This window comes from Grampus griseus (genome assembly GCF_964374135.1).
Source record: "Grampus griseus genome assembly, chromosome: 6".
NCBI lineage: Eukaryota > Metazoa > Chordata > Mammalia > Artiodactyla > Delphinidae > Grampus > Grampus griseus.
The window spans coordinates 34,343,136-34,362,485 of record NC_139000.1 but is presented as its reverse complement, the minus strand read 5'-3'; the positions used below and the strand labels follow the sequence as shown (position 1 = coordinate 34,362,485).

At 48.7% G+C, this 19,350-nt stretch overlaps 1 protein-coding gene across 1 annotated transcript; it reads left to right on the top strand.

Annotated features, from left to right (window-relative positions):
- The first annotated feature begins 13,482 nt into the window (after window positions 1-13,482).
- Window positions 13,483-18,436, top strand: ALDH1B1 (aldehyde dehydrogenase 1 family member B1). The gene is made up of 2 exons (XM_082657002.1): window positions 13,483-13,533; window positions 15,581-18,436. Exon 2 carries the CDS (start codon window positions 15,591-15,593, stop codon window positions 17,142-17,144), a length of 1,554 nt encoding a protein of 517 aa, XP_082513128.1. The 5' UTR covers window positions 13,483-13,533; window positions 15,581-15,590; the 3' UTR covers window positions 17,145-18,436.
- The last annotated feature ends 914 nt before the right edge of the window (window positions 18,437-19,350 follow it).

Genomic DNA, 19,350 nt, shown 5'->3' with positions numbered 1-19,350 from the left:
ATATACAAACCTACTTCACTCTTGGCAGGTCATTTGCCTGGCCCCTGGATGCATTTCAGTTTGCAGCCCTTGCTCTACAATCACCCCTGCCAATGTCTGGCCTCTGTTTGCATACCCTGATGACAGGGAACTCATTCCCTATCAAGGCAGTGCTTTCCATTATGGGCCAGTTCTGGTTGGAAAGTTCTTTCTCAAGCTGACCTGAAATCTGAGAGTCTCAGACTGCGACGCCTGGATGAGACTTGAGAGATTTCCCAGTCAGAAGTCCTCAGCCTTTTTTGTCCCCAGAGGCCCCTGTCATTACCCATTCCCTCAGGCTCTTTGCTGGGATCTATTGTGTCTACCTCTCAAGCTGAGTTTATTAAGTACTGACCTGAGAGGACGTATTTCCAAGCAGTAGTGTCCTCTGGAATTTTTTAACTCTGAAAAGCCTTTAACTGGGAACCACTGGTCTAGTCTAGCCCCCGGGCTTTGCAGGTGAACAGCAGATGCCCAGAGAGGAGAAGAAAAGTCCAAGGACACATGGTGAGAATGCCTTAGCAGATATAGCTCTCTGACCACTCCAATCCCTAACTGGTCACTGGGGTTGTTTTCATCCAGCCTGACCCAGGCAGAGAGCAGAGGGAAATGGGAAAGGGACAAAGGAGGGGTAAACTTTGGTGAAGAGAAGAGGAAGGACATAAAGGTGAATCCAGGGTAGTTTGTGCCTCTGTCCAAGGCAGAGAGTGCCAGGAGGGAGGCCAAGTGCACTGGGCAAGGGGCAGTGGATCTGGGGGCATAGGCTGGATGGGAGATGAGCCGGCATATGAATAGAGGGCAGATTCCATCACAAGCTTACTTACCCAAGCTTCATGCTCCCTCACTCACTCTGAGCCACCCGTTCCCAAACCCTCCCTCCCCTCCATGCTCTTCCCACCTCCAGGGCTTTGGTCCCAATGGTCCTTGGGCTGTTCCCTCCTCTCTCCTCTGCTGCTCAAATGGATCACTGACCAACACAATGCTGGACTTGGTTGTGCCCTTTGGTGTGCTGGTCACCTCCACAGTCGTGGTTCTCTTAGTCCTTACCGTGGCCCTGCAGAATGAGCATAGTTATTTCTAACTTACAGACAAGAAAACTGAGGCTCAGAAAAAGTACATTTTTTAATTTTAGGGACCCCTAAAAAATGAAGTGGGGAAATGAGACTGGGACCCCAGGTCTTCAGGCTTCAAGGTCAATGTTCTTTCGACTACACTTCACCACCGTGCCTTTCATGTGAAAAATATTCCAAACCACGGGGTCTCATGTATATTCATAGAAAACAAAACTGGATAGAAACATCAAAAATGGGAATAGTGGTTATCACTGGATGATTTTTATCCTTTTCACTCCAATATTTTCAGTTCAATCCATTTTTTTTAACAATGAACATGAATTGTTTCTATAAACAGAAAAAAAAACCCAAAAAACATTAGAAGTTAAATCATTCTCATCTCCCCAAAGCCCAGCTTAGTTTAGAAGGAGAGCTCCCTGGAGATGAGCAGCTCTGTCCTCTAAACCTTAGTAGTTGTGTCCTGCAGTCCTTGCTATGGACTGAATTGTGTCCACCCAAAATGCATATGTTGAAGCCCTAACTCCCAGTAAGACTGTATTTGGAGATAGGGCCTATAAGGAGGTAATTAAGGTTAAATAAGATCATATGGGTTGGACCCTGATCCAATAGGATTAGTATCCTTATAAGAAGAGAGCTTTCTTTCTCTGCCCACCATGTCAGGACACAGCCAGGAAGTGGCTGTCTGGAGGCCAGGAAGAATGTTCTCACCAGAAACTAACTCTTGGCTTCTAGCCCCCAGAAACATGAGAAAATAAATTTCTGTTAATTTAGCCATTCAGTTTGTGGTATTTTGTTATGGCAGCCCAAGCAGAGTGAGACACCCCTTCAACAGCAGAGAGGAGTGGGCCTGGAGCAGGGGTTAGGGTACTCACGAGGCTCCCCAGGGGTGCTTGGGTGTTTGTGGAGGACACAGACTACCAGATCAACCCCCACCCCCAGGATTTCAAGTGGGCATGTCGGAGGATGAGCCCAAACAGATTCAGGTCCTAATCCCTGGAATCTGTATTATTTTAGATGGGAAAAGGGACTTTGTAGATGTGATTAAGTTAAAGATCTTAAAATAAGGAGATTATCTTGCATTATCCAGGTAGGCCCTAAATGCAATCAATCACAAGTATCCTTACAAAAGAGAAGCAGATAATATGCTGCTGACTTTGAAGATGGAGGAAGGGGCCGTGAGCCAAGGAATGCAAGAAAAGTCATTCTAGAAACTGAAAAAGGCAAGGAAGTGGATTCTCCCTTAGAGCCTGCCCTGTGCTCAGGAAGGAGTATGGCCCTGACACCTTGATTTTCTTTCTTTTTTTTTTTTTACACCTTGATTTTCGTCAATGAAACTGATTTCAGACTTCTGACTTCCAGAATCATAAGAGAGTAAATGTGCATTGTTTCAAACCACAAGTTTGTGGTAATTTGTTACAGCAGCAATAGCAAACCAATACACAGTGTCATATCCATTTGGTACAACCAGGAATGTTTAGAGCAGGAAATAAATATCACCTCTGGTTCCAGAGCTGTAAGTGCTGGAGGTTTCAGGCTCACATATGCCTTTGTTGTTAAGGGGAGAAGGAACTTCCTCAAAGCCCCAGTTCCTCTGAGAGAGCAATGACTGACACTGATTTCCGGAATGTTCAAGTGAGTCTGGGTGAGTTGGACATCCTGGGTTAGAATCCACCACTCATTAGCTGGGTGACCTTGAGCAAATTATGCAACCCGATCTTTTCTTCTGATTCTGACTACACATTAGAATCACCCTGAGCATTTCAAACCATACCCGTGGCCAGTCCCTATCCTTAGAGACTCTGATTTAAGTGGTCTGGGGTGAGGCTTGGGCATCAGTGTTTTGTTTCGCTTTTAATGGATTGTTTTTGGCCGTGCCACATGGCTCGTGAGATCTTAGTTCCCCAACCAGAGATTGAACCCATGCCCTCAGCAGTGAAAGCACAGAGTCCTAACCACTGGACCGCCAGGGAAGTCCCAGTGTCAGTGTTTCTGTAAGCCCCCTGGTGATTATAACATAGAGCCAGACTGAGCAACCCCTCTCTAAATCTCTTCCTCCTCCAAGATAGAAATCATAGTCAGGTACATGTCACATGGGTGTGAGGAGCCTGAAACGAGGTAATCCATGGTAAGTGTTCAGCACACAGTAAGCCCTCAGTAAATATTAATTATTATTATACTTCAATCTAGACAGGTGGATCATCTTTCATCATCATCATCTTTCAGTGTCCCCTACTCTATCCCTTTTCAAAATTTTCAGGATAAATAGAAAGGCCCAGTAGATCACTAACATGATGACATTTTCAGGTACACTTAAACCAAGCATTTCAAACTCCAGGGAGACACAGACGCGGTCTAATCAGAGGTCTCTCTGGCTTTGTGGGAATCCAGTGCCACACAGGGCAGTGTCACCTAGGTGAGTGTCTCACTCCCAGCATTGCCTTAAGGTTGCAAGAAATGACCCATTTATAAATATTCTGGATGGAAAGGACCTGTCTGGCAAGCAGACCAGTAGTTTTAAAAAATCCCTCAGGTTTTAAGACCAAGAGCTTGATTTACAATGGACTCAAGGGCTGCCTCGAAGGGGTGGCTTCCAGTTTTCAAAAATAATTGCTTTTCTTCTTCTGTGCTCCTCAGAGCTCTTCAGGCAGAGGGAGAAACAGTTTCCTAACTGGAGAGAGCTTTGGGAATGGAACCCAGCGGCTACAAGCCCTGGGAGCAGGAATCAGGGAACACGCAAGGGCAGACCCAGGTTTTGTGGGGCCTGAGGCCTGTACGTTACGGGTGGGGTGAGGCGCTCTCTGCCACACCTGGGGCTCTGGGAAGCAGAACCGATGATGTTGATTATAAAGAGATAATGATTAAACAGGTTGGCAAACGTTGCTTGGTGAATAAACCACCTGCCCCAGTATAGCTGTTCCTTTGTCCCCGCTTGAGGTCTGAGATGGGCTGAGGTGGAAGGTAGCCAGAGATTCCAGCTGGAAGATTGTTCTGCCCTCTAGTTACCCCTCTTTGTTTTGATTTTCCTTGAAAACAAGATTGAATTATCCTTTTTTCCCCTCTGGGTGTTACAAGTCAGGAAGCCTGTTAAATAAACATACCTATTAAAGGCACTGATCTGTCCCCAGCATGCAGTTAATTGCAGCTCCAAGGCCACAGATGTAGTGGCTTTCGGATGTGGAGGCTGCCTCTTGGTGCTACTCTACCCTGCCCTGGCCTGCTGCGGTCTCCTTGCCTGGCTTGGGATAAGTCCCTGTCCCTCTCTGGGATCCAGTCTCCTGTCCCATATAATCAGGGTGACAATACTATGAATTCATAGTCAACCCATCACAGTGATGAACCCCTTTGGCGCAAGCCCTAAATGACAAGGCAGGACTCATTTTCAGCTGAAAAGCACTAGTATTGCCGTATGGGTACTTTAATATAAAACGAACACCTACTACTTTGTAAGCAGCCGATGTCTAAGCCCCCAAGAGCCCACCTCCACTCTGACCTCCCAGCCCCTGCCCTGGGACCCCGCCCCACCCCAAACCTCCCCATGATTCAGCATCTAGAGGAATAATGCCTGGCCGAGTGAGGGGGACCCAAGGACTGGCCATAGAAAAATTACAGCCAGGCTCACGTACATTGTCAGTGCTGGATGTTCTGTTAGTTAACATTTGGAAGAGCATGCCTGGGCCCCTCCACGGACTCAAGCACTTCCCAGTCTTGATATTGTCTCCCTGAGGAGCCTCTCCCACCCTTTGCATCCCAGAGTGGGGCCCAGCTTGTGGAAGAACCTGAGTGCAGCTGGGAATGAAGCCACCTCCCAGCCAGGGACCCGTGATCTGTCTACCCACCCTCCTTTCTGGCAGGTCATCTGGTCCAAAAAGTTGGCCTTGAGAGGACAGAGCAGGCCAGCTGTCCTCCAACCCCATGGAGGACTCTCACCAGCCCATGTAGAGGCCACGTTCCCTGGTTCCTGCTCCTGAGTCACTTTATACTGCCCCTTCCTCATGAATATTCCCAGACCCCTCTACCCAGGGGCATAGCTGGGAAGGACCACAGAGCTACAGAGACCCTGGAACTGCCTCAGGGGTCACCAGGGTGTGGGGGTCAGCAAGCTACTCCTCTTTACCTGGCTTGACATTGGCCTTTTGTATAAAATTTCCCCTCAGTGTGTGGACCGTTAGGCCCAGAGGGCACATAGTGAGGCAGGCCTCTGGCCCCCCCAGCCACATGAGATGCCACTGCATCTCATGTCCTCTCTCCTCTGTGGTTCCATTGTCCTCACTGTGCAGACACATCACTCTGTTCTGGGGAAGGAATATTCCATGAGCCATACATAATCCATATGAACAGATGTACAATGGGAAGCACCTTCCTTATTCCAATTTCACCAACCTGCAGCTAATGCCTTAACCAGCCTATCTGAAAAGGTTGTTTAAATACCACACCTGACACCAGATGAACAGTAAATAAGACTGTGGCACTTGTGGGTTCTTATTATGGTTGCTGGTCCAATCCCCTCCTCCCCATGAATTGATTCCCTGAAGGACCTGGAGAAGCCCTTTTGCCTCTCTGGGCCTCAGTCTCCCCATCTGTACAACGGTGAGGTTGAAGCTCTAACAGCCCCCTTGTTCCCTGATCTGTCCCTGATTTTATAAGGCCAGGGGCAGGAGTAGCCATCATGGGAATCCTCTCTGCTAGGGGCTGCTCCTCCTGGATGACACACTGAGGCAGATACATGGCAGGATCTTTAGAATCAGATTTGGAGAGGAGAGACTCAACCTGGGTCAGTCACCTCCAGTAGCTTGTGGGGTGCTTAAGAGAGTGGCATTCAAATTCAAACTTTGCAATTCCAGATGTACTACTTACTAGTGAATCATTTTCTCCTCTCAGCCTCAGTGTCCTTAGCTGTCAAAGAAATTGATAACACTTGTCTTCACAGCAGAAGGGTCTGTAGACTCCTAGTTATCCCATGTCTTGTCTTTCCACAGTCACAGAAATGGAAGCCCTCAAAATGACCACCCAAAATAAAAACTACTTTCCCAGCCTCCTTTGCAGCTAGTTGTACCATGTGACTAAGTTCTCGTCAGTGGGATGAAAGTATAAGTGTTTGGGGGCAGCTTTGGGGGCCCGTCCTTTAAGCAGCTGGCATGCATTCTTTGCCTTTTTGTCTTCGTCCCTCCCTCCATCCTGCCGCCTGAAATCTCACTCCAACCCTCAAATAAACCCAGGTTTATTTGAACGATGAAGACAATGCTTACTGCTAAGATTGACCAAATCATGACTTGGAAGGGGCAAATATCCTTGAGGATCATTTATCACCTTCCTAGACTACTTACCTCTGGGCTTACTTTACTTATTTAGAGAAATCAACTCCCATTTTGCCACTGTTATTAGAGTTTCTGTCACTCAGAGCGAAACCTAATCCTCACTCACTGCCGTGGAATCTGATGAAATTAGAAGGTTCTCTCTAACCAAGGCACCCTCCTGCCTTAAAGTCCTTCTGTGCCTTCTCAGGATAACATTGAAACTCCTTAGCATGACATTTAAGACCCTTCGTGATTTGTCCCCTCTAACCCCTCCAGCCTTGGCTCTCTCACTGCTCCCCACCCTGCGCATCATACTGCAGGCACCGGCCAGCAGGAGCTACTCACAGCTCCCTGACAGCAAGCCACCACTCACCTCTGGCCTTTAGCACATGCAACTCTGTCTTCCAGAAATGCCATCTCTCCCCTGGCCCTTTTCAGATTTCAAGATTCAGCCCAAGTATCACCTCCTCCAGGAAGCCTCCCCAGACCTTCCCAGGCTTTGCTTTGCTCCGTTTCTTGTTTCTCTTTCCTCCACCGCGTGAGAGACGCACACCAGTTTCTGTGTCTGTCTGCCTCCCCAGTCTATGGGTGGCCTGAGGATGGGGATGGTGTCTCGTTCATCTGTGCACTGCCAGGGCCTCTGTGACAGGGTTGTCAGTAACAGGAGCTGAGTGAGGGAGGGATAATGGGTGGCAGATGCTTGCCAATGTGGAAACTGCTGGGCCTGGTGAGGGCTGTGCTGAGGAAATAGTCTTTGAAGCAGAGAGAACTGACTCGAGACAGAGGTGAAAGTCAAGGGCATCCTGAGCAGCTGTTCATCCCTGCTGCCCTACTCTGGTCACCTAGGAGCTGGATACTGCTGGATCCAAGATACCCTGGTGCATTCGTTGGCAGATCTGCACTATGTATCGTTAACGGTGGGGCAGCATTTCAGGATCACTCAATCAGAAAGTGTGTGAAGATACACTTGGCCCCTGCCAACTCTTTGCACTTCAACCGTTGCCTCATTATGGCCCAGAACCAGCAAAGATAACAGGAAGGGAAAGTCAGTTGAATGGGTTTCATAAGTAACATGCATTTGGAGTCCAAAGTTTGTGGTCCAAGGACTCTGCTAACAATGAACATTATTTAGCAGCTTTACTAGAACTTTCTGGGGCCCTGATCACCTAATGGCCCTTTCATTCATCTCATATCCCCTCCTTTTATAGTGGAGAAGACCAAGGCCAAGAGAGAGGAAGTTGCCCAAGGTCACAGGGAGAGGCTGGTGAAGGGACCAGGAGCCAGGCTCTCACTCCAACCCTCATGCCCTTTGCACAACCCTTGCCCGTTCTGTGATTGCTGTCCAATAATTAACTGTGGATTTAGAAAGACATGGACTCCTTGGAGCCATTCATGAGGGTCATGAAGGGACAGATCCATTATACAGAGTCTTTGAACCAGGAAGATACATCCTATTGATGTGGTAACATAATCTTTTCTTATTTTTTTTTTCTTTTCTTATTTTTTTAAAACTTTTATTATGAACAAATTTAAATATACACAAAAATAGAGAGAGAGAGAGAGAGAGAGAAAGAAAGAGAGAGTATAATGAATCCTCTGTGCCCATCAGCAGCCAGCTTAATAATTATCAGCGCCTGCTGTTCTTGGTAATATAACTTGGTAACATAACTTTTCCCCAGGAAACTAGAGGAGATACGTGCTCCAACCAGTATGATCTTTTCAAATTGCACATGGGATCGGGATCGTGTTAACTGACCTCCTTCTTCCTCAAAAGTCTAATAGGATCCTCTGCTGTCGAAAAGAAGACAGAGCAGGGCTCCCACCCTGCCCTAGACAGCCTACCTCTTGACTTCTTTTAAGTGAGGGAAAGATACACTTCCCTTTTCTTTAAGCCACTTTTATTTTGGGTTTCCTCTTGCGTCAGTAGTTCACAAGTGTAGCTACATATTAGAATCAACAGAGGAACTTCAAAACAAAAAATGAAACAACAATAAAAACCAGACAACGCAGTACAACACTGAGGGAATTCCAATTCAGTTGGTCTGGAGTGTTTCTCAGGCATCAGTGTTTTAAAAAGCTTTCCAGGTGATGCTAACACACAGACACAGTTGAGAACCTCTGTTTAATCATATGTGTCTGAACTGATTCTGGTACATGGCTCAGCTGAAAGGTCATCTTCTCCCAAGAAATCCCAGGAGAAGGAAATCTGGACTCCCTCTTTGTGCTTCTACAGAGCTGGGTGCTAATCTCTATTAGAGGTATATGGCAGTTTATTTTTATTTTATTTTATTTTTATAAATTTGTTTATTTTATGTATTTATTTTTGGCTGTGTTGGGTCTTCGTTGCTGCGCACAGGCTTTCTTTAGTTGCGGTGAGCAGGGGCTCCTCTTTGTTGTGGTGCGCGGGCTTATTGCGGTGGCTTCTCTTGTTGCAGAGCACGGGCTCTAGAGCGCAGGCTCAGTAGTTGTGGTGCACGGGCTAAGTTGCTCCACAGCATGTGGGATCTTCCCAGACCAGGGCTCGAACCCATGTCCCCTGCACTGGCAGGCAGATTCTTAACCACTGCGCCACCAGGGAAGCCCTATATGGCAGTTCAGTGCATTCATTTTGTTTGGGTCAGTCTGTCTGCTGTCTCCAGGTGGTACCATGTGTGCCTGGGCCAGGAGTCAGAGTTCTTAACTGGGCCTCCAAAATTCTGCATGGACCACGCCTCCAGCCTCTTCCAGAACCATTCACCCCTTTGCGCTTCCCACTTCTGCCCACTTGTCTTTTCCCAGTTCTTTGAATGCATCTTGACCCCTCCCACCTCCAGGCCTGGGCACACGCCTGTCCCTATTACCTGCAATGTAACCTGCCTCTTCATTCAGTTGGGCCCTCCTTGTCTTTCAGATCTCATCCTCTATCCTTGCTACTCAGAGCATGGGCTTGGCACTAGCAGCGCTGGCATCACTGGGCAACTTAGACACGCAGAACAGAAGGCATTTATAGTTAACAAGGTTTAACAAGGTCTCCCAAATATGTAGAATGCAGCTATGATGGGTAGTTCTGACTCAAAAATATGATTGGGGTGAAGGCAGGAGAAGGGGGTGCTGTTTTTAGAAGAAAGGAATGTTGGGCAGACAAAAGAAATGATGTCCACCATAATGATGGAGTGTCTACACAACAGAATACTGTCGACCACCTGGCCTGCTCCAGCTAGGCCAGAGGCCATAATCCCAAATGCCTACAAGGCCTATAGATTGAGTGTATCAATGTATTAGTTTCCATTTGTTAGCTGTAACAAATTATCACAAATTTAGTAGCTTAGAACAACACAAACTTTATCTTGCAGTTCTGGGGGCTCGGAAGTCTGAAATGAGCGTCACTGGGCAAAATTAAGGTGTTGGCAGAGACCCATGTTCCTTCTGGAGACTAGGGGAGAATTGTTCCCTTGCCTTTCCCAGCCACTTGCATTCTTTGGCTTGTGGCTGCATCACTTCAACCTCTGCTTCCATCATCGTATCTTCTCTGATGTTGACATTCCCGTCTCCCTTTGATGAGGACCCTTGTGATTACATTGGACCCACCCATATGATCCAGGATCATCTCCCTACTTCAGGATCCTTAACTGCAGACATCCATGTGCTGCCACAACGTCTGTTTCCATCCCAGTGTTATTTGTGTGTTTGTGTGAGAGTCTCGATTCTAGTCGGAACTCAGACACTCATTCTCCTGTGTGACATTGGGCAAGTCCCTCTCCCTTTCTGGATTTCAGTTTCCTCAACCATGAACTGAGGTGTAGAGGGAGGGAACAAACAAGGAAGCCAGGCAGGTGGGAGGGAAACAGTTTGTGGTAAAGACTCAGGGCTGCTTTGATTTGACAACATTCAGACTTAGTTCATGTTCACAGACTGTAAATTTAGCCGAGTGTAGAGGTTCACGTAGGAGAAAAAGAGGGGGGGAGGTATATTTTGGGTTGCTTTTACATGCATCTTTATTTATTTATTTATTTATTTATTTGCATCTTTATTTTTAAACTTCCATTTCTTGCACCTCCCTTGGTGTCTTGACCCCGTCTTCCATCTTCTGTTCAAATGCAGAGAATGGAGGCACCTGCTATGTTCATTGTAGAATCAATGCCCAGGGAAGCTGGCATGTCTTTTTGTTTGGAATCTGTCTGATCCATTCATTATCTCAGAGCCTGGAATCTTCTCCAGCAACTTCCTAGACATCCAAGGCTTCAAAACCCTGAAAGAGAGATATAGCTTCTCTTTCCCCACCAGGCCAGTGTAAACACATCCCTGGGTGACACTCTTTGCTGACAATGACCTGACTATGGCTTGTGTTATCTCATTATTCCCCTTCAATCCTTTCAGTCCAAATACTCACAGTGGCTCCAGGCCCAACTTGCATTCTAGAGGCCTGGATCATTTTTTGCCAATTAAAAAGATGAATCTAAAACATTCCTTCTGCAGAAATAATCTGTGCCTTTTACCCTGAGCCATTGCACATTCATCCGTCTCTCTAAACCATAAATGTCAAGCACTGTGGAAGGTTTTAAGTTTTAAAATTTTTGGATGCTTTTACAAATGCCTTGCAACAGGACTACCTTCTGGTGCCAGCCACAGCTTATGAAGTGTCACGGGTGGGTCTTCTGGATGGACTCTAGATACAGACAAAGCATTCACTTGATAAGTCCCTTTCTTAAAACCACCCATGATGGAGTCATAGAATCCCAAAGACCACTTAGGCTGCTGCTTCCCAAATATAGTTGTGCATCAGAAGCATATGGGGAACTTAAAAAATTCCTGGATCACAACCAACATCTAATAATTTAGAATCTCTGAAGGTAAGCCCAGGGAGATTATAAAGTTTTGCTTTTTTTTTTTTTTTTTTTTTTTTTTAATGCTCCCCAGGCAATCCTGATGCACAGCTACATTTGGGAACCACTGGTCTAGTTCAGTCCTTATCTGGTATTCTCCTCTATAGGATTTTGCCAAGTGGTTTTATATCCCTCCTTGTACTCCTCCAGTGATGGGGGACTGACTGCCTTTCAAGGCAGCCCCTCCCACCCATCCTTAGCCAGCTCTGCTTTGTCATGAAGTTCTTCCTCTGACCCCGTTAACTTCCTCTCATGGGTCTGGCTCTGTCTTCTAGGGCCCCACAGACTACGTCTGTTTTTACCCTTTGGAGATTTGGAGGGTGAAATCCTGTCCCTTGAGCTCTGAGGGATGGATACGCCCAGTTCCTTCAGCTGCTTCTCACAGGATGCAGCCTCTCCCAAGGGGGTCACTTCTTGTTTGCTGCTGGCCTCTCACACCTGCCACAGCTTTCCAAGTGGTCTGACCATATGAAGACTGACTGATACTTGTTTTGTCATAGACTCACTGCCTCTATCAATGAGGCCTGTTAATAGTTGACCAAATAATCCTTAAGTTAATCTACCAAGGAGTGCCATGCCAAGTGCCCAAGGGGTGCTAGGCTGGTCATGTGCTGTGTGGGAGGCAGAAGGGGTTTTGCAAGGGGCCACATGGTTGCTGGGAAAACATGAACATAGATGTGGCAAGACACAAGATGTAGTGCTTTTAGTGAAGAACTAAATTTTGCCTCAAGGACTGTGAACATCCTAAGGATGACATGGTAACAAAAGATTGCATAGAGATGTAGCTTAAGGAAAGAATCATGTGAATTAGTCAGGTTCAACAGGAAAATGTGAATACTCTAAATATGTGGAGAGGTAAAGAGTTAATACAGACATTGGGTGCTGACAGAATTGCTGGAAGGGCCGGAGGGAGGGAGAATCAGGGAGGACTCGACCTTCAGGACTGATGCCCAGAACGAGATGGATGTGGCCCACCAGCGTTGTTACTATCTGAGGCCACCTCTGGAGCTATTTAGCTCAAGACACACCCCTGCAGCCATGATTCAAAGAGCAAGGGAACAGGTAGCTGGAGTCAAGGAGCTGCAGTTGCAGTGGCCACCCCACACCCAGGAAGCTGGAGAAGGATGGAGAAAATCCTCATGTTTCTGCCATCATGCTAGTGATGACCCAAGGGGGCAGGACAATGCCCTCCACCTTCCACATGTGACAGGGGTACTGCTAATCGGCACCACTGAGTTCACATCCAGAACTCTAGCTGCAAACAAGGCTGCGAAACAGCTTGTAGCTTCCCAACGTCTCCAACCAGAAGGAGGGTGCAGTGTAAGCGAAGTGACTGAGAGATGCAGGTTCTGGATTTAGCTTCCTTTATGGCAACAACAAGATGGAGACAATCTAAATGTCCATCAACAATCTACCCTACCATGGAATTTTACACCACCCCGGAGAGGAGGATGTTGTCTTTTAATTAGTGACATGAGAAAATGTTCATAATAAATTGCTGTTCAAAAAAAAGGTAGCAAAATAGAGGTCACCATATGATTTCATTTTTATTAAAAGAATTTTTGAAAAATGCAGAGGAAAAACCAGCAAGATGAATGGCAACTTTGGGGTGAAAGGATTGAAAGTAATATGTTTTCTTCTTTTATCCTGTTCTGTGTTTTCCAAGCTTTGTACATTGCACATATACTCTTTATGTCCTTTAAAAAAAAATGCAGCTTTTAAAAACACAAATATAAAATCAACTGGGAAAAAGAGCAGAGAGAGTGGAAGACAAATTAGTGAAACAAGGAAAAAACAGAGAGGGGAGACCCAGAAGGGGTTAAGGAGAAGTTCAAATGATGGTAACCTAACAAGGCGCCTCGTGTTGCGAGAAAGGAAGAATACAATTGGGGTCTAGTCTCCGATTGCTGTGTGACCTGTGAACTCCTACCCATTCGGGCCTTAGGACTCCAGCTCTGAGTGGCGATGCGAGAGGAGAGCGCTGGCGTGTTGCGGGATACCCCGCGGGGTACGGGGCGCTGGGACGTGGGAAAGGTGGGGCGCTCCCCGCCCCCGGTCCCATCACCCCAGTCCCAGCAGCCCCAACACGCCTGCGCCCGGAGGGAGGAGCTGCCTTAGCAGCGGGGCTGGAAGTCGGCGGCACGCCAGGCGCAGGCGGAGCCTCATTGGTGGCTGAGCCCCGCCACTGCGCGGAGGCGGGGCCTGCGGCAATCGCCCCGCTAGAGACCAGGCTAGACCTGTGAGAATCCGAACCTGCACCGGAGCAAGAGCGCCAACCTGCTGCAGGTAACTGGTGCCCTTCCCACTCGGCCCCCCGGGCAGGCCGCAGCTCCCCTTCCTGCAGTGGAGACTTCCTCTCTGGGTCTCGGCTTCCCCACGTGGGGGCCGGCCTTTCTGCCCCGGAGGCGTGCACTGTAGGAACCTCTTCACGCTTCCCACCCCTCCTTGCGCACCCGGGTATCGGGGTGGCGCCTTATCGCCCCGTGGACTCACACCCTCGAAATCTTCCGGGTTAGCTCGGCCTCATCGCTCCCGCCCACCGGGCCTACTGGGCCCCTGACTGGTAGCCGAGAGGCCAGGACACGCACTCCCTCCCCGCAGAAAGGGTGAGGTGGGAGCCACCCGGTCCTCGATGACCCAGAAGGTCCGGTCCTTGGCACATTGGGCGCTAATAGTGGGAACTGTAAGAAATTGTCCGTAGTATGGAAGAAACACAAAGCTAGGGCTGTGGGAATCCAGCCTGAGGTTCCTATTCTTAATTGCTGTGTGTCCTCAGTGAGTCCCAGAACCTCTCTGATCCCCAGCTTTCTTCCATAATGAGGGTCATCAGGGCTGCTGGAAGCCTCGGTGAGTTAACTGCTGAGAAGATGGCCTAGAAACTGCAAAGCATGGTGTGCTTTGAGCAGTCCTCTTCCCGTATGCAGGTGGAGGCCCAATGTACACCCCACGTAGGCTCTAGAGTAGAAACAGCCTTGGCTGGGCATGAAAGCAGGCTTGCCAGCCTTGGTCTGTGACCACCCCTCCTGCCATTTGAACCCTTGCACCACCACCCCATGGATTAGTGACCCCGCATCCCCCTTATCCTGACCTCCCCTGGGACCCCTCTTTCCTCAGACCCAGGCCTGTTGGACCCAAGGCTGCTTCTGTCCCAGCATGGGGCAGAGTCCTGAGCAGAGTGGACCTGTGTGCACCCCTGACAGTTCTGCTGGCTCAGCTTCTTCCCAAGGGATGGCTTCCTGGGCAGCACTGATTTGCGTGGGGCCAGGGACCTGGCTGGGGTCTTGTTTTCCTGGATGAGTTCTCTGCTCCTTTCCCTCCCCAGTGGCAGAGGGTGTGTGTGCTGGGGTAGGGCAGGTGCAATTCCTTTTGGGGGCTGGTGGGGTAAGGCTCAAGAGAGACAGCAGGAGTGGAGGGATTGATGTCCTAGCTGGAGAGTAACTGCTTTAATGAATCTAGGAAATGTATATACCATTTAAATTACATTGAATAAATTATATAGACTGTTTAAATGTTATAGTTGTTTTAATAAAGTCTACACTGTTTTCAGAGTTGTAGGCAAGAGTAAACAGAGCCTTCTTTCCAGCTGCCGGACTCACTGCACTCCTGGGAAAGCTGAAGCCAGTCCCCCGGGGGGACTGGGCTGGGCTGGTTTCTGAGGGTGCCGCCAGCTCCGATGACCTGGGTGGGCGTGCCAGGCTTTTCATATGCACGACCCCATTCAGCATTCAACAACTCTGGCTCTGAGTCCCTTGGGGTTTTACTCTACCCGTAGGTCAGTTAAACAGCCTTAGTAAACAGCCTTTGTGGATACTTTGATGTTTCCTCTGTCTGTCATTTAGTAACTACCCACTGAGCAGCTACTCTGTAGCCAACGTAATTCTAGGTATCAGGGACATAGCAATGAATGAAACAGGAAAAAAAGTCCCTGCCCTCATGGAGCCCATTTTGTTGGGGAGAGGCAGACAGTAAACACAGAAGCATGTACATATACTATTTGGTATGTCAGATGGGGGAAGATAGAGCACAGTATGGGGGAGAGAGAGTCCTGGGGCTGAGGAAAGTTGCAGTTTTATAAAGGGTGCTCAGGGAAGGCCTTACTAAGAAGGTGACATTTGAGCGAAGACCCAGAAGAGGTGAAGGAGTGAGCAAGAGGCTAGATCGGACATGACAGAATTGAACCAGAGAGTTCTTCAGGGCTTCTGTAGCCCTTATGATCCATGTTTTCAGAGGTGACACCCCTTTATGCTAGAATCTTGGAACATCTGAGCTGTTGGGCCTTTGGGGGACCCCTGCTTCCCTCTCCGTGTTCACCCTGGCTCCTGTCCCTCTCCAGAGTACTCAGCATGCTGCGCTTCCTGGTGCCCCGGCTCTTTTGCCTGCGCCGTCTGGCCACCCCGTACTCCTCAGCAGCAGCCCTCCCCAGCCCCATCCTGAACCCTGACATCCGCTACAACCAGCTGTTCATCAACAATGAGTGGCAAGATGCGGCCAGCAAGAAGACCTTCCCAACAGTCAACCCTGCCACGGGGGAGGTCATCGGCCACGTGGCTGAAGGGGACCGGGCTGACGTGGATCGGGCAGTGAAAGCAGCCCGGGAGGCCTTCCAGCTGGGGTCTCCATGGCGCCGGATGGATGCCTCAGAGCGGGGCCGGCTGCTGACCCGCCTGGCTGACCTAGTGGAGCGGGATCGTGTCTACTTGGCCTCACTGGAGACCCTGGACAATGGGAAGCCTTTCCAGGAGTCTTATTTCTTGGACCTGGATGAGGTCATCAAGGTATACCGGTACTTTGCTGGCTGGGCTGACAAGTGGCATGGCAAGACCATCCCCATGGATGGCGAGCATTTCTGCTTCACCCGGCACGAGCCTATTGGCGTCTGTGGCCAGATAATCCCGTGGAACTTCCCCTTGGTCATGCAGGGCTGGAAGCTGGCCCCGGCACTTGCCACGGGCAACACTGTGGTCATGAAGGTGGCAGAGCAGACCCCCCTTTCTGCCCTGTACTTGGCCTCCCTCGTCAAAGAGGCGGGCTTTCCCCCTGGGGTGGTAAACGTCGTCACAGGCTATGGCCCAACAGCAGGAGCGGCCATTGCCCATCACATGGATATCGACAAAGTTGCCTTCACTGGCTCCACCGAGGTGGGCCACCTGATCCAGAAGGCGGCCGGCGATTCCAACCTCAAGAGAGTCACCCTGGAGCTGGGTGGGAAGAGCCCGAGCATTGTGTTGGCCGATGCCGACATGGACCACGCCGTGGAGCAGTGCCACGAAGCCCTGTTCTTCAACATGGGTCAGTGCTGCTGTGCCGGTTCCCGGACCTTCGTTGAAGAATCCATCTATGATGAGTTTCTCGAGAGAACTGTGGAAAAAGCTAAGCAGAGGAAAGTTGGGAACCCCTTTGAGCTGGACACCCAGCAGGGGCCCCAGGTGGACAAGGAACAGTTTGAACGAATCCTGGGCTACATCCACCTTGGCCAGAAGGAGGGGGCAAAACTTCTGTGCGGTGGGGAGCGTTTTGGAGAGCGAGGCTTCTTCATCAAGCCCACGGTCTTTGGTGGTGTGCAGGATGACATGAGGATTGCCAAGGAAGAGATCTTCGGGCCTGTGCAGCCTCTGTTCAAGTTCAGGAAGGTGGAGGAGGTGGTGGAGAGGGCCAACAGCACCAGGTACGGCTTGGCTGCTGCTGTGTTCACCCGGGACCTGGACAAAGCCATGTACTTCACACAGGCGCTCCAAGCTGGGACGGTGTGGGTAAACACCTACAATGTTGTCACCTGCCACACGCCATTTGGAGGCTTTAAGGAATCTGGCAATGGGAGGGAGCTGGGGGAGGATGGGCTTAAGGCCTACACAGAGGTGAAGACAGTCACCATCAAGGTTCCTCAGAAGAACTCGTAAGAACGGCTGCCAGGGAGCGCCAACTCTAGTCCCAGGATGCCAAAACCACCTACCAGTGGTTGCCAAACAGTTTTTTAGCCACGGACCCCCTTTATTTGTTCCAGATGAACACTTAGAGGAACCTCAACAAATAAAGCAATTAAAATGAGAGCTGCTCTAGTTAAAGCAGGGATGGGGGCTGGGCTCAGAGCCCTGTCCACCTGCACTCCAGCCCCCTTGGTGGCCCTGTGTTACTTCCATGAAACCTTAGGAGTCTCTGAAAGACAGATTAAGAAACACTGATCCAGACCATGGCTCTCAGTTCTTCTTACTGATCCAAGGACTTCCCGGTGGATTAACTGATGTCTTAGTGGGTAGACTCATCTCAGACATGGGATTGGAAGGCATTAGGAGTTTTAAGCTAGACCCCATAATCTTGGCCCCCTTCTTCAGTGACGTACCCTAAAAATCAAGGCTGCTTTTCTTTTTCTAAGTACCAGTTGCTGACTGGTTTGCTTGCTTGCATTGCTTCATTTTGCTACTGATTGTCCTTAATTTGAGGGAAGGGGTAGACAGAAAATGCATTTATATAACCATTCACTTAAAATAAGCTCAAACAGGGGCTTCCTTGGTGCCGCTGTGGTTGAGAGTCTGCCTGCCGATGCAGGGGACACGGGTTCGAGCCCTGGTCTGGGAAGATCCCACATGCCGTGGAGCAACTAAGCCCGTGTGCCACAACTACTGAGCCTGCGCGTCTGGAGCCTGTGCTCCGCAACAAGAGAGGCCGCAATAGTGAGAGGCCTGTGCACTGCGATGAAGAGTGGCCCCAGCTTGCCGCAACTAGAGAAAGCCCTCGCACAGAAACAAAGACCCAACACAGCCATAAATAAATAAATTAATAAAAAATAAATAAAATAAGCTCAAACAGCTCTAATGTCCATCAACTAATGAGTGGATAAACAAAATGTTTCTATGGAATATTTCTTATACTGTTCAGCCTTAAAAAGGAAAGAAGTACTGACACATGCTACAACGTGGGTGAACCTTGAAAGCATTATGCTAAGTGAAAGAAACCAGACGTACAAGGCCACATATTGTATGATTCCATTTATATGAAATATCCAGAATAAGAAAGTCCATAGAGACAGAAAGTATACTAGTGGTTGCCAGGGGCTGGGGGAGGAGGGAATGGGGAATAGCTGCTAATGGCTATAGGATTTCTTTTGGGGAGGTTTTGAAATGTTCTGGAGTTAGTGTTGATGGTTGTACAACTTTGTGAATATACCAAAACGCGCTGAATTACATACTTTAAAAGGGTGAATTTTATATGTGAATTAATTTCAGTTAAAAATTAAACTCACACATTCTGTTTGCAAATCAATTTTGTATCAATATTCTTTTGCTGCTGAACATTTTACAGAGTCTTGGGGATGGAAGGGACCCCGATAGTCAGAAGTCCCCTCCATAATATTTCTAGTTTTGATTTTGTTTTCTCTCACCTGAGTGACAATGTGCAACTTTAAGACCCACAGAGAAAAGTGCTGGGTCCTGCCTAAAACCAGTTTATTTCAGCTCTCATTTCAAGGCTTCTGCTGGCATTGTCCCTCCAACCCTCACCAATACACACCAGCCCTCAAGCCAAGCTCAGCGTCAGGGCCATCTTGACACGCTAGGGTTTGGGGAATTTCAAACCTGAGAGTTCAGTTTGTTTGTTGTTAGTCTCACAACTCCATTCCGCAGCTGATGGGAGTGAGACCAGGTCAGCCAGACCCCGATTCAGAAGCAGAATGCTGATCCTCTCTCTCCTTGTCTTCCATCTTTCTAGACCATGCTGCTCATGACTCACCATACTTTTAGGTCCACTCAGCCTTGTGAATGCACCCGCCCACCCCGTCATCTCTTTAACACCCCATTATCTCACCTAGGCATTGAAACGATTTTGTTCAGTATCTTACCATGGAGTTGGCCTGAAACTGCTTCCTGAGGACTCAGGGTCTGTTTGGTCCCTTCATCTCGCCTTCCTAGGATCTCCTTTCTACACCATTTGTCTAAGGCTGGGGTGACCCTGACTGCCCCGCAAAGTGCACATTTTACCTAGTTTTCTTGGAGGCTATTGGCACTTTCCAACATCTCAATGTTTTAACAAATTCATTCCTCATTTGCTTCTCAATACTTCTAAACCGGACTTCCCTGGTGGTGCGGCGGTTAAGAATCCGCCTGCCCATGC